This window comes from Meles meles, chromosome 15 (assembly GCF_922984935.1).
Source record: "Meles meles chromosome 15, mMelMel3.1 paternal haplotype, whole genome shotgun sequence".
Taxonomy (NCBI): domain Eukaryota; kingdom Metazoa; phylum Chordata; class Mammalia; order Carnivora; family Mustelidae; genus Meles; species Meles meles.
This window is the reverse complement of record NC_060080.1, coordinates 29669573-29685189: the sequence shown is the minus strand read 5'-3', so window position 1 is coordinate 29685189 and position 15617 is coordinate 29669573. Positions and strand designations below refer to the sequence as shown.

Sequence of the window (15617 nt, the reverse complement as noted above, 5' to 3'; positions counted from 1 at the left end):
CCGGAGAGCAGATTAAGTATCCCAAGGGCAGCCATTTGTGTTACCTGCTTTAAAACACAGATACTTTCAAGCATGTCATCAATTCAACCAAAAGGGCCATCTCTTGTTTTCCATGGTCTTCCATGGCTGTTGTTTCTGCCTACTCTCCCGCATGCAATGGAACTGTCTTTTAGACAAAGACAGAGAAAGAGCTCTACTCCAGTTGCTCCCGATTCCTTACTGAACATAAGGCCAGGTGTGACCCAAAGTGAGGTCCTCATAGCACCTGCTTCCTTTTGAGGAATTTGAAATGAAACCAGTAAAACAGTTTCTCCATATAATCTCAGATGCATGAAGTTTCATGGAAATCTTTTCAAAGATTTTCATGGGAACACATATCCAAATTTCCTGTAGGCACTTAATATATTACTCTTTGGATGAGGTTATGAAATTTTTTTAAAAAGATTTTATTTATTTATTTGAGAGAAAGAGAGTGAGAGAGAGCATGAGCAGGGGCAGAGGGAGAAGCAGACTCCCCACTGAGCAGGGAGCCCGATGTGGGGGCTCAATCCCAGGACCCTGGGATCATGACCTGAGCCAAAGGCAGATGCTTAACCATCTGAGCCACTCAGGCACCCCAAGGTCATGAAGAATTGTAGATGACTACCTTCTCAGCAGCAGTAGGAGGTCCTCAGTGTTCCCTACACTCGATTCATTATTAGGCCATGACGAAGGTGTTAAAATGCAGACCCCAGGGCCCTAATCACATAGATTTTTTTTTTTAAACAATTTGAATTTTATTTTTTTTAAAAGATTTTATTTATTTGACAGACAAAGATGACAAGTAGGCAGAGAGACAAGCAGAGAGCGAGGAGGAGGAAGCAGGCTCCCTGACAAGCAGAGAGCCCGATGCGGGGCTCGATCCCAGGACCCTGAGATCATGACCCGAGCTGAAGGCAGAGGCTTTAACCCACTGAGCCACCCAGGTGCCCCCCTAATCACATAGATTTTATTTCACACATGGTAGGTATTCAATCAATGGCAGTAGTTGACATTTATCATCATGTTATGTCACACGCCTCCTTCCCCCAATGGAAAACAGCTCTTGCAGTAGGTGTCAGGTGTGAGACACCACGAGAAAGACACTGAAGCCAATTTGGCAGCAATGCCTGGAGGTCAGAGTGATGGAGAGGATTTAGCTCTTCCTGCCACTAACTCACTACGGGCCGCAGGATTATACACGAGGGCAGGGAATCTAATATTCATTGAGCATCTACTATGTGCCAGACACTGTGACAGTCTCTTTTATATAAGCCTTTACATTTGATATTAATCACAATCCTGGAAGCCAATCCAAGAATTCCCATTTTTAGGGTAAGGAATATGTTTTCCAAGAGGTCAAGAAATGTACATAAGGTCTCACAGAAATTTGGTAGCAGAGCCAGGATTTGGACCCACATTTGTTTGATTCCAAATTCCACATTTTTCCTCTAAAGGGGAACAAAGTGGAAGGCAAGTCACAAATAACCTCAAGATTCCTGAATGTGGTTCCCATCAGAGGGTGGCCCAAGATCCCTCTACAGTTCTGGTGGAAACAGTGTTATTCTCAAGATAGGGGCAAGAGGTAGCCTTGGTGGGGACAAGAAGGGAGGGCAGGAGGTTCTTAGGAAGTCAGACATATTACCATAAACTTCAGTTTGATTTTCCTCCAGGGGGAGGGGCTGGTGCAATGACCAAGGGGAACAAGGAGGGGGTCCTCCTGCCACCACTCTAGCTCAGCAACTTCTAATAAAGGTTTACTTGCATGAAGCACCAGCAATGTGCCTTTTTGGGGTTGGTGAGCTTCTACAAACCAATGTTTCCCTGTTTTTATTTAGCTCAGTGTAGCCTGAGACTCTAGTCAAGTAACAGCTGCCTGTTGGTGATTGCTAACTGTCTGGGGAAACAGCGTTTAAATCTTAGGAAAGTCCGTCTTCAGCAGGAGCAGCACCAGGCAAATCAAGATGCTTTTGGTTTTTATAGTTTTAAGGTAATTTCTATTTTTTTGAGTGAGATATTTCCCTGTGGAAGAAGGTTATTATGCTTTGAGGGGTCACCCTGATCTGATTTACCTGTTAACTCACAGTCTTGGAGAGATTAGGAAGCCTTGTACAGGGGCATGCCAAGACTGGAGGAGCCCACCGACAGCCCTCACATCTTCATCTTGTCTGCCTCCCCCACTTTCTATAGGAATTTTATCATTTGGGTAGGGGGCTCACCCTTTTATGATTCTCACTGGAATTTCTTTATTTGAATTGGTGAAAACTTACTCTTTAATGTGACTATAATTTTAAGGAATGGTTCTTCTAGAAGCTGGGCGAGACCCCAAGTATCCCTTTTATGTGTATGTTGGAAAGGGATATTTATCTGTTCTCTCTGTGTGGGAAACCAAAATGCCCCCGAAGACACAGTAATGCATAGCACAGTTCCTGCTTAAACACAGAAATCTAGGAAAAGGCATTTTCCTGGCCTGAGGTCCACCTGTACTCTGTCTGTGGTTCACAGGAAGCTGGGTCAGCACGACCTCATAAACAGTGCATCTTTGGCTTGGATTATTTCCATGAGTCGCTTTCCATGAACACATATACCACACCATCCCCTTTGCTTCCCTTCATTTCATACCTAAGCAGAGACAGCCTTTCCCCTTTCAGCTGCCAGGGGACCTTTCTAGATAGAATGTCCTGCCATCTTCTAACGCAACAATACGGTACAATCAAAGGCTACAGTCATTCTGAATGCAAATGACACAAACATAGAAATGATCTTGGAGTTGCAAAAACAAAACCCAGAAACTAAAGCATCACCCTTCAGCCTAGCCTTCTCATCCCCTTGATTTCTTTGCCTGTGCTCTTAGCATCTGTTGAAATATTGCTGGAGTCAGTGGAGCTTGACCCGTTACGATGTTAGTTTCTACACTACCTCCTAAAACATGCGTTTACAAACTTGGAAGCTTTAGATGACATCACACATGAACACTTGCCTGTTCTGGCAGCCGGGCTTTTCGCTGATGAATATGTAAGAGCCGATGGGTAGGTTACACCCTTTTGGGGTTTACCTTCTGCAAAAAAGAAAAAAAAATGATTTCTTTCTAGAGCTAGAAGTTTTAGAAGGTTCTGTTCTGGTAAGTTGATTCCGTCCTTCCTATTTATCTCCTTGGAGTTCAATAAATCTGTCAGTCTCCCCCCAGGTGAATTGTTGATTACAATAAGAAAGTCAAGTGATGTTTTGTTTTCCTGTAGAGCCTGTGTTTTATTAATATTGGAAAGGAAGCAATAAAATCTCCACGACTCAGAGTTCCCATTAGTAACCCTTATTCTGCTCATGAAGATGTGACATGGAAGCTAAGGTTTCCATATATGTGGTGTCGAATGTTTAATTAGGTCAGTAGATGGATGTACAAACACTCCCCCTGCCTCCTCCTGGACGTTCCAGAGCTCTGGTCACAGGCTAGCTCTGCAGAATGGCTCTCTCTCCCTTTCATGGACCCTGTGGGATCCATCTGAATTCCATGGCACTAGAGAAACCTGAAAGTAGGTTTCAAATAAGCATTTGTTACCCACCTAGGGAAAGAGAGTTTAGAGGCCAGGCAATGAGAAGGAATGTTAATATGTATCAGGGAAACAAAGGAGGCATAAAAAAGAAAAACGATCAGAAGATCAGGGCTGGGTGAGGAGGTACCAAGCCTGACAGAACTGAAAATTCCCCAAGAAGGCTGCCGCCCACAAAGCCTCCCTCCGTCAGGAAGTGATGCCTGACATCCCACTGCAGGAGTTTTGCTTCACAGTGGGATGGCAAGTATCACTTGCAATACAGAAGCCTCCCCCACCCCCTGCCCCGGAAGGCAGGGGATCAGTCTCACTTGGTAAGCGTGGAATTGGCGCCTAGAGCAGTGCCTGCAAGGTAGGAGATCCTCAGTAAGGATTTATTCAGAGAAGGAATACCTTAGTGCTAAGATCTCTGTCACAACTCAGAGGGGTCTCACCTGTCATCTCATATTTACATTTGATAATGAAAGAATTTTACCCTGCAACCTAAGGAAGTAGTTTTATAGGATAGGCTTGGGGTGATGGTGAGGAGTGTCATATGGAGACCCTGAGGGGTGGGACAGAATCTAGAACATGATTTTGCCAAAACCCCTACTGACACAAGGGATTGCAGAGTCATGAAGCAGATGGAATGATGGGGACTCAGAAAGGGCCTGGAATTGGGAATAAGAACCTCAAAGTTTCTGTTTCTATTTGCCATTAATTAATTGCCTCAATCCTGGAGGCTCTCATTTTTCTCATTCGGGAAATATAGACAATGATATGGACCAATTTTCTCCACTAAGTTATAAGGATATAATGAAAAAAAAAAGTTACACTCTTTTGGAACTATATGTTACCAGAGAGATGGGAAGATTCTATGCTGGCATTGCCTATAAATGTCACTCAAAGTGGCAATGAGGCAAAATGTTTGGGCTTATGGAGTTATTTCATCTCATTAAAGTTCCACGGGAACAGAGCGTGGCATTTCCAGGTCCCCCGCCCTTGTGTGGGCCTCCTCCAAATAACAGTGGTTGGGGTTATTTCGGACCCAAGGAGGGCCCCAAGGCTGTGGGCCCCACTCGATCAACAGAACACACTGCAGAGACATGGTCTCCCTCTGTTTACTCTTCTCGCACCTGAAATCCTCTGCTTTCTGCTTCTATTCAAGAGGAAAAGGAACATAAGCTCAGTTTTCTGAAATGTGGATCAAAAAAAAAAAAAAATGGCTCTCTGACCTTGCCTCTCTGACCTTACCTATCCCTGGACTGTCAAAAGATTGTGCTGACCAGAAATGCACATCCCAGCTCCTGCTCCCATCCCCGCCTGCCAAAGTGAATTAACTGAAGCAGCACAGTGATGTGTGAAAATTAGAAATAAAAACCTAGAGAGAGGTCACGGAGGCACCTGAGCCCTCTGAGGAGGACTCGGACCCACTCCAGATAAACCCGAGCTTCCGGAGAGTGGGGACACGTCTTGGCTGCCGGCCAGTCAGGGCCCTTCCACTGCAATGTGCTCTCCCCGCTCACGCATTCGGAAGAGGCATTGCAGCAGCACACACACGTTTGTTATAATTGGCAAGAAGTGTTTTGGTTGAATGTCACTAGGTGAAATGAGGGGACGCAGAAGTTGACATTTATAGGGAATAATCTCAGCAGACTGATTTTCATTTACAAAACCCCAAACTTCCCTACTCTCTTGGAGTTAATTTTTCCTTTGACACTTCTGTTGGGATTCTTGAATTGCAGCCTATGCACCTAAGATTGAAACATTCTTACTTAGCCAGGAGTTACTGGTAAACACCTATGTAGAGGTTCTGTTTCTCTTTAAACCTGACACATTTGGATTCTAGATACTAGCATTTTCATACCGCCTCTATTCTGCGTTCTCACAGTGCTATGCCGGATCACTTTCCACTATCTGATGTAGAAACCCATTTAATTTGAACTCTGGGGGTGCAGAATTCTGCAGGCAGGAGGAAACCAGGACTGCTCAAGTTGTGAGGAATCCTAAGAAGTCTGTTTGGAGTTCTCTTAAAACTCTGATCCATGGGGGACGGTAGGAGCTGAGGGCTTGGGACACATAAAGGTACCAGAAAATGCCCCAAACTAGAAGACCTACTATGTTATGAAATGTTTCTCCCTTCCTTGCCTCAGTTGGTCCTTGCATAGGTGCTTCCTAGGGAGAGTCGCTCAGGTCCTAATCTTATCAAGATGCCAGGAAGCTTTGTGAGAATCTATTTAAAATCCTGTGAAGCCTTTTTGGGAGATTCAAGGCCCAGAGTAAGGAAAACATCAGATGATGACAACACTGTGTTGTGCTCAAACAGCATGAGGACATGTCAAGAAAAACAAAAACAAAAACAAAATTCAAAATGCCTGAAGGGCTCTCACTGGTCAAACTTGGAAAATTTGAGTGCCAAAAAGAATAATGATGATAATGGATTATAACATATCTTCAAAAACAATCCATGAGTCCATAGTGGTACTTAAAAAATAGGTGTGGCGAGGGGGAAATACCCCTTTTCTTTTTATAAGAATACTTGCTAATAAATGTGGAAGGAATAATAGAATAATTATAATTATATAATTATAATTATAATTTTTCAATTTCTAGTGCAGTTCTTGCTGCTCTAAGGATCACTAATAGATGTTAAAACCATTAGGTGAATTTGTTGGGGGAAGTAGCACCCTATGGATTACTTATTAATTACAAGGTATCTTTCCCATGGAGAGATACTGTAAAGTATCCAAGCAGTCAAGTGCAGCCTGTCCAACAACCAGACACACTGACATTATTGTGCCTTCTGAGATGGCCACAGTCATACAGCATCACAGAGATGCTATGATGCTACCGATGTATGATGCTACCTATGTACTGTGTAGTGACCTTGGAAAATATTTAACCTGAATCCAATAATGAGGAAATAGTTGGACATGTTTGTGGTCCAGATTGTGAGGCACAGCACTAGACAACTGGCTGGGACTTCCAAAATGTCATTGCCGTTCATGACCAGAAAAGGTACTGTGGTAGTAGCTAGTTCTAGATGAAAAGAGAGTAAATAGAGACGACAACTAAATGCAATGGATGATTTTTATTAGATTGCAGAGAAGGAAGGAAGGAAGGGAGGAAGGAAGGAAGGAAGGAAGGGGAGGGGAGGGGAGGGGAGGGGAAGGGAGGGAGGAGGGGAGAGAAAAGGTAGGAGTAAGAGGAAGAACTTCCTATGAGGACTATTTTAGGACAACTGATACAATTAAATAAGAACGATTTGTTAGATAATATTATTGTATCAATGTTAATTTTTTAGGTGTGGTACTGGTATTGTGGTTATTTAGGAAAATGTCCTTGTTTGTACCAGGTTGTGCTGAAGTATTGAGGGGAAAGTGTCATGATGCCTGCAGCTTATTTTCACACGGATTAGAACAAAATAAAACAAACAATAGGTAGACAGGTAAAGCAAATGTTGCTAGGTGAAGGGAATCTGGGTATTCCTTATAGTAAGTAGTCCTTCAATTTTTCTTTCAATTATAATTCAAGACAAAAGGTTAGGCTGGGAGAATTTCACAAAAATAGGCAAGGGTAGTTCACGATTACACAGAGATACTCGGTTACCTTTTCACGGTGAAATCGCACTAGTCATTAGCTCACTGACATCACCTCATTGGGAGAGCGAAGGAAAGAATGAAAATGATTATCTACAAAAATCCTAAGGAGCTAGAGAGCAAGAACTGACTAGTGAAACAATTAATTAAACAAAAAGAAATCTCAAAATAGTAGTTCGGTGCTCTAAGAGCCTATATCCCTATCCATTTACCAGAAATATCAAGGAATGAGGATCCAGATATGAGACATATTTGGCCTAACGAAAGGCATAGTTAAAAAAAGCCCAAGTTATGAAATGGAATTCACTTCATTAAAAGTTTGACTGGATTTACGGATAGCTGCAGCGTGTTTAAAATGAGCAAGGGGAGCCTTTTAATATTTCCAGACTCTGTAGTGATTTATCACGGTAATTATAATTTATTGTTTCATGATCCTAATTATCGGAAGAGCTAATGCTTCAGAGTTTGATGAAATGAGTTGGGCCAGACACTGAAGCCAACAGAACGTTGAAAAGGCACATTTCATCCCGTGAGGTCACCTGTGCCAAGCACCCGGGCATACCTGAGACGACAAAAGACTCTCTCCAGCGCGGCAGTGACAACGACTGGACACCATTGGAGTAAGACCCTTTGTAGCCAGATTGTCCAGCAACTTTCCGAACCAGTATTTTCCCTCCAGAATTATCGAGCACGCCACTATGAAGAGAAACAAAATGGTGACGAACAGGAAGATCCCATTGGATGCAATGAACAGACTAGCACACCAGCCTCTGTCTTCACTGAAAGATGGGAAAGAGGGAGATTAAGACAAGATTTACCCCGGCTTGCAGGCTGTCCCCCAAGAAGGGCGTCTCCACCGTGCGGCCCAGTATCTGACCTCCAGGTCAGACACCCTCTTCCTTAGTACAGGACCTGGCAGTCCCACTAGGTGGCAATTTCTCTTCGCCACCGTGCCTCAGGCTTCTTTTGCTTGGCTTCCTTGTCCCCACTAGTTCATTGTTTTAAGGAAAATGTCTTTCCTGACCATTTCTCATTTGGTGTCCTGACATGGCAGAATGGCTCCCGCTCTTTTGAAGGGCGGCCATGACATTTTACAAAGCAAATTCTTCCTTTTATATTGGGCCAGGGGTGGGAAGTGCGCAGCTAAACTGAACTCATTAAAAAGATTCCCTCCCCAAGGACTAGAAATTGTTTCTTTAATGTCTAGGATTTTGAAGAGTTTAGATCCTGGTGTGACAGAGACAGACAGATCAACCTCTTGGCTTGTATGTGAAGCGGGAGCTCCATTCCGGTTCCTCGGCATCCCTTCCCATTGTCCTTTCTTTGCCCCAGAGCCTAAATAGGCTCCCGTGAGCATGTGTGGTTTGTGGCACACAGGCAGCTGAAAACGCACTTAGATGTGTTCTCATCCACACCCTCCCTCCCCTCCAGGATGAGAGCTGCCGTTTCCTGCCCTCCCACCTTCCAGTCAAGAACTTTCAACACTCAACTGCTCAGTCACCCAGAAGGAAGGAAAGTGATAATAGTACTTGACGTATAGAGCACTTAATTGCTTTAAAATCATCCCCGCGTAAGGTTTCTCCCCAGCTCCTCCTGGCACATCTGTGAGTCGCAGAGAAGGCAGTGCTAGTGTTCCCATTTCCCAGAATCGGGCTTGGACCACTGGAGTGACGCGGTCCAGGTTTTGTAACTAGTAAATTGCAAGGGAGGGACTCGATCCCAGGTCTAGCTGACCTGGAATCCTGGGTTTGTCCCACTTGGTCACAGTTGTCTCTCAGAGTCCAAAAGCACAACCACCTCCTGATGCAATTCCTCATCTTTCCAATTTTTTTTTTTTTTTTTTAAATTCTGACCTGGAGACATTTTTATTTATTTATTTATTTATATTTTTTTGAGGGTCATTTTCCCAAATCCTTGTGACCCTGCCCTCTCTTTTCTCTTGGGAGCTCAGAAGCCGTTCCCTCGGGTCTCCCGGGCACAGCCGGCCTGGCCTCAGCTTCCCTGCCCTCAGCTTCCCTGCCAGAGCACAGGGCTTCCACTCACGGGCCTGTTCATGCTGCTCTTTCCCTCTGGAAAGCCAGCTCCCACTTTTGCCTGAGGAACCCTGTGCTGCTCGGTGCCCAACACTTTCTTCTCCACAGAGATTCTGAAAAGACTTGGCTACATCCCTTCCTAAGGATGCCTCAGACTCTTGTCTCACAGCCAAGACTCTGATTTTATTCGGTCTTGTGCGATTTCCTAAAAATTTCTTGAGTTGACTTTTGTGTCCCAATTAGATTAGACATTTTCTTAGGGAAAAGACAGCATTTTATCCTTGTGCATCGGAAGGCCTGTCGGTGGTGTGCGCCTGCAGCCCACACGGGCTTACGAAAGCCAACTGTTAACTTCCCAGTACTGTGAGAGTTGGATCATTTCACACGGTAGCTTGAAATCAGCCACGGGGGGAGGATTTATACCCCCGAAATTGGCAAATCAGCGCTACCCCTGCTTTGGGGGAGCTGGTCGTTCAACATTTACGAGCACAGCCCTCGTGTAGGCTGAAAATTCTAAGTATTTGAAAAAAAAAATTATCCTATGCTCCCTTTACTTATAATTGCTGGGGAAGACAGAAATAACACCTTTTTTCTTTCCCTCCCAAGAAATTATCCTGCCCTTGGTTTCATAGTCCATTGCATTGAGGAAATGTGTGCGCACACTTGGTCAGAAGCCCGGTAGCTGCCACTCCCAGTGAGAGGAGGCGGGCCTGTGTTGAGCTTCCCTCTGGCTGTTGCAGGAAATGGGAAGGGCCCAGGGGCTTCTGGGCTGCTGGTGCCCTATCAGAGGCTAGTGTGAGACTCAAAACCCAGACTCTGGGGAAGGTGCACGACAGAACTGTGGTATGCTCCTGAGATTTCTCTGTTACGGGCATGAGGGCTGCCTCATCTTGAGGACTGACTTAACTGGAGGATGTGGACCTTCTCAGACAGTCTAGAGAAGGGTAGATACTGGGGAGACCAGGGGTCTGTAAACTTCAGGTGCCGACGGCAGTCCATGGTGGTGGAATGCACCAGAGACTGAGCCCCTGGAGGAAAAACTGGAGGGAGAAAGCCTTCAAGAGGTTGTGGTTTCACTTAGGAAGCAGATAGGAGCCGTGGTACTCTGGAGAATTTATGGAAATGTGACCTCATTTCTATCCTCACTCAGAGATAGGCACCTTGTACATATTATCTGAAAGAGCAAAAACCAGTTCCACTCTTTGCATCCTCAGATGTCCAGCATGATGCTGGACATAGTCTGCAGGTTCCTGTCCTCCCTGACCCTGGCCCCAGGGGACTGGGCTCAGCTGCAAGTCAGCTGCATGGTTCAGAGAAAAGGGCTGGGATTTGACCAGCTGCCATTCTCAGGGTGGGCATCTGGTCAGAAATCGGCATGAAGTGTGCTCTGCATGGGGATGGCCTCCCCATTGCCCCGCTAGGGAGAAATCTTCCCTCTCCCCCGCACTTGGTCCCACTCAAAATACAGAGGCTAATTCAGGACAAGACTGAGCTAAACTAAGATGCTTCAAATATGTTCATTGTCCCTTTGGTTTGAAAGAATCGAAGGAATCACTCATAATAAGACATCTGATTATGATATATTGCATGAATATTGAATCCTAAGCTAAATCTGAATGCCAAAACCAAAGTGTGTTCTCTCCAGTCTCCCAGTTCTGACTGTGGGGGGCTCTGATGGGCCACTTTTGGAGGCCCTGTGTGTACTTTCTACTCAAGTTCTCTGTCTTAAGTCCTGCCTTCTGAAAACGACTTGTTTTGTTTCTGAGAAACAAAACTGAGATTCCTATCTGTTCTGCCTTAAGACCTCTATTCATCCTCCTCACAAACGGTGAAACATCCTTCTGAAAAGAGTTTCCCACTAGATCAGACCCTGGTCCAGGAAGTTTCAAAGGGCGCTTGGTTGCTCAAGTAACAAGTCTTGGGGTTGTTTTTTTTTCTATTTTTTTTTTATTTATTTATCTTCAGCGTAACAGTATTCATTGTTTTTGCACCACACCCAGTGCTCCATGCAATACGTGCCCTCCCTATTACCCACCACCTGATTCCCCAACCTCCCACCCTCCGCCCCTTCAAAACCCTCAGGTTGTTTTTCAGAGTCCATAGTCTCTCATGGTTCATCTCCCCTTCCAATTTCCCTCAACTCCCTTCTCCTGCAAATCTTGGTTTTTGAAACATTCACACTCTTGTCCTCCACCTCTCCATCCCTCTCATTCTCTCCACCAGTTTCCATAGCCCAACCAAAACGCTGAGATTACTGAGTCCTGGTCTTTGTCAACTCCCTTCTTACTCTGCCCTCCCGTGGTGTGTCCATCCATCATAAAGCCTTCCCTGACTCTTACTCCTCCAAAGTCCACATCCACCTCAATTCCTCTCTTTGTATATTAAGCAGCACTGGGACGCCCCTGTTCTTACGTAAATGTGTTGCTTGGGCTCTGGACTGGAAGTCAGAGGACCTGAGCTCTAATCCTGAATGTGCAACTAACTAGCCATTGAATTAACTTCCTTATTACTCAGCTCTTCTTTAACAAATGGGGATGTTAACAGAAGCCTGCTAAGGTTGAGATGATGCTAGGAGGAGTGAATCACAGTGCAAGGGATTACTGTGATTATGACGACATCTTTGTGAGGTTGAATCAACTCATGGACTCTGTCCTGCCTGGGAGACACAGAAAGGCAAGACAGAGCCAGCAAGGGCCAGAGGAAGCAGGGGCCAACCATTCTGGATGCCCCTGGAAAAATACAGTGACCTTAAGACAGGCTCGGCCCCTCTAGCAGACATCAGTATCCACACAGACACGGGCTGAGGAGTGTTTATGGTGTGGGAGCTGTTCGGGCGTGCACACACATGTGTAAGGATTCATGTGTGCAAGCATTCATGTGCAAACATTTGTGTGGGAGCAGGCATGTGTTTACTCATGCACACGCACATATGGGTAGACTTGTGTACCTCTTTCCTTTTTTGCACGAAATTTCTTTCAGAATGAAAACAAAGTATTTTTTCCATATTCTGGGGTTAAGAAACAGGGTTTGGGTAGTTTATCTTGACTGTTTCCCTACTTCTCCATAATAGAGCCTTCAGAGTTCTACTCCCATCGGAAAATGAGTCAGCTCATCAGCCCTCCTCGGCGGCAGTGAGAAGAGGAGGACGGCCAACAGATTCTGCTAGGAATTCTTAAATCTCAGTTTACACATAGACTTCATTCTTGCTGTTTCCCCAAATTTCTGAGAGCTACTGATGAGACCCTTGGAGAGGGAGGAAATTTTACATCTTTCCCCCTCTCTCTGGCAGGGAGACGATGGATCCCTCACCTCACTGGTGTGCAAGTAAAGAGAAGGAAAAAGATCCTGAAGCCCGAATACTTCAGAAACTTTGTATCTGGGGGCTGAGCGTTGATTCAGGAGTCCTGTCCCAAAGCAGTCTCAAAGTGACCGTTAGGAGCATGGGCAATGGACTTATGTTCGAGTCCCCACTTGGATACTTTTTAATCGTGTGGTGTTAGAAAAGCTAGTCAGCCTCTCTCCATCTGTAAGATGTGGATAACGGCAGTGGCTACGGTACAGAGAACGGTGAGGACTGAATAAGCTGACACAAGTGAGAGGCTCGACACGGACACGTTAGCCTTACCGTCAGAGACAGGAAGTAAACGTGCATCCCCCTGGGTCTGGACTCCCAGCTGATGTGAAAAGACATCTGAGGATTCTGTGAAGGTCACTTCTGCCTCTCTTCATTTAGGCAGTGACTTTGTTCAAAGCATGTCCTACTTTTGGTCCTCCTTCCTGGGTCCCAAACCAACAGCTGACCGAGCAGAACCACCTGTCACCCTCCTCCTCACTTTGCCTGTTCCACTCATCTCCAGGCCATCACCACAGCTGTGACATTTCTTCTCCAAACCTCCAGGACTTTTTATTATGAAGTCTTCTTCTTCTTCTTCTTATTTATATTATCTTATTATTACTTATTACTTATTATTACTTCTTATAACCTCTTATTTCCTCATTCAGTAGATACAGATAGAAAAAACATGCTTTAGGTTACCGAGAACTTTGGTTTCCTTGTCATGAATCTGTGGGAATAGAATTCTCCTCTCCATCCCCTTAAAATAAAGGTAAAGAGAAGTGCGTCCTTTCCACAGAGCACTGTGAAAGGAGATCTGGGACCACACGTGGCTTCTGTGTAACCCCCGGGATAGGGCTGCCACAGCAAGTACAGGACTCTCGTTACGTGTGTACAGTGTTGCTGGCTAAATCCGGGAACCCAGCCCTGGGAGCTCCCTGCCCACAGCCCGGCTACTCGCTGTGAAGCAGCTCGGAGCTACCCACCTGTGAATTGCGGCGCCACACACGCTGGAGTAGGAGGCGTAGATGTCTGTGCCATAAACGTGGTATTGGGGGTCTTGGCATCCCGCTGGGCATTTTACGACGAACTCGGGATTGATTATCTTTCCAGCTTTGACATCGCAGTTGACCTGGGGCACAGCTGGGGAAGCAAAACGAGGTCAAAATTACACCTGTGGTCCCTGCTTATACCTGGTGTGACTCTGTCGGGTCATAACTGCTCGTCTACCTCATCTCCAGAAGCCAGGGCCTGGGCTGACCTGGGGTCCTGCCCATATAATGAAAGCAAAGATATAATTAGGACATTCCTCAGACCAAAAGAACAACAGTGACCACCCGTAGCATTCAGCCTGCTGCGAGCGGAAGTGGAGGTGGACTCTTGCGCTTCTGCAGACAACTGCAGTGGAGAACTCTGGGAAAAGACCCACCTCCAGGCATCAGAAATGTCGCTTGAGCCTGTGGCTGGAGAACACTGGTTTTTCAGGAGCTCTGGAGCTAGCCCAGGAGAGGAGGGACCCCTCAGACCACCGTACAGGACAAAGAGAAGGCATTTCAGGAAGGGTAACTGGAGGGAGCCTGGGCCTGGGGCCCGGCGGCCAGGACCAGGTTGGCCGGCTGCCTCAGACCCCTGTGCTGGAGCTGGCCGGGAGGACGGGGTTAGGAGGCCTGGGCCAGGTGAGGGAGGCAGCGGTTCTTGTGTTCTGAGGGGCGCACTGGAAAGGCTTTTGGACAGGGGAGACAGATCATGAGAGAGATCTTTGGTCACGGTCCCAGAGAACAGGTCCCAGATCCAGGTCACCTCCCTCAACACTTGGCGGAATATGAGGAGCTCCCCAACGAGCGTCCAGAGGAAACTTTATCCTTTCGTGTCTCCTTTTTGGCTTTGTTGCAGCCATTGTGGACTAGCACCGTCCATCAGGCTCGTCTTCTAGCGGAAAGCTTGCCCGGGGAATGAGGTGGCGTAGATTCTCTAGTGGCAGTACCTGAAAGGGGGCCTAGCTGTGTCTTTCCTGAAAAAATGGCCCTCAAAACTCCTGAAGGGAAAGCCTCCTAGAGGATACCAAACTGGTGGCCTCCTAGCCAGCAATGTCTTCTGTTCTGGGCCCCGTTCTTCACAAGGGACGCCGAAACCTGAGCACAGTTGAGAGAGAAAGCAGGCTCAGGAGGAGTCCTGAAACCATCAGACAGGAGGGCTCGCTGGCTGACGGGGCTGTTTGGCCACAAGGAGGTGAGAATCTGGAGGAGGTCAGGGGTCTCGTTGTCTTCCCAAGTAAGGACCGCTGTGTGCTGTGACACCAGCCGCCAAGCGAAAACGAAAGGGCAGACTTTCCACAGAGGCGCATTCTGCAAAGAACTTTCTAGGGCCTGAGGTTGTCTCTGAAGGAAGGTGCTGCCTCCTGCAGCCGAGCGTGCGAGAGCGGGGAGCCTGTGGGCAGGGACTGAACAGTGGAAGAGGGGATTTCTGCGCTGGGTGGGAGGGAGAAATAAAGCCCCGCCCGGTGATTACACACAGGGATCCAGGATCTCTGCCAGGCCACCCACCCTCTCACTGGGTTCCTGGGATGGTCTCAGGGTTGTTAATGGCTTCCAGCTGTATCCAAAACGCACACTCCTTTTTTTTTTTTTTTTAACCCTTAGGTACCCTAACAGAGCAGAGTCGCGTTTCACTTAGACTACAGGGAGAAGTGAGGTTAGAAGTGCTGCTCTCTTCCTAAACACTCCTCCCAGCCGATCTTGGCCATGCAGGGCTGGGCCGGCGTGGAAGCCCTTCTCCTGGGGGTGGGGGGGCCCCGAGTCTGATCACAGGCTAAAACAATTTGTGGTCTCCGTTAAGAAGCCGAGCGCTGTGCTCTGAGCAGCCTGTGGTTTTCTCCTCCCTACCACAGGTGGCCTCCTCTCCAAAGCTCTGTTCCTTTTATCTTTCATTCTTTTCAGTCCTGATACTCAAGGCTGCATTTACTATTTTGAGCCTTAGAGAATATATATATATATATATATATATATATATATATATATATATAGACAATTTGGGGCCTAAAGACGCCAGTGTCATCTCTCCTGAAATTAATTGATCCCTGGGTGTAATTGGACATGCTCAGCTCCCG

At 46.4% G+C, this 15617-nt stretch overlaps 1 protein-coding gene across 3 annotated transcripts in view; it reads right to left on the bottom strand.

Moving 5' to 3' along the window:
* The window catches only part of VIT (vitrin), a 98579-nt gene that overhangs the window by 40663 nt on the left and 42299 nt on the right, over positions 1-15617 (bottom strand). For all 3 annotated transcript variants that reach the window (XM_045979414.1, XM_045979415.1, XM_045979416.1), the window contains exons 4-6: positions 13498-13654; positions 7707-7840; positions 2999-3076 (exon numbers count right to left, since the gene is read on the bottom strand). In XM_045979414.1, the coding sequence (XP_045835370.1) occupies positions 2999-3076; positions 7707-7840; positions 13498-13654 (369 nt within the window). The remainder of the gene's footprint in view (positions 1-2998; positions 3077-7706; positions 7841-13497; positions 13655-15617) is intronic.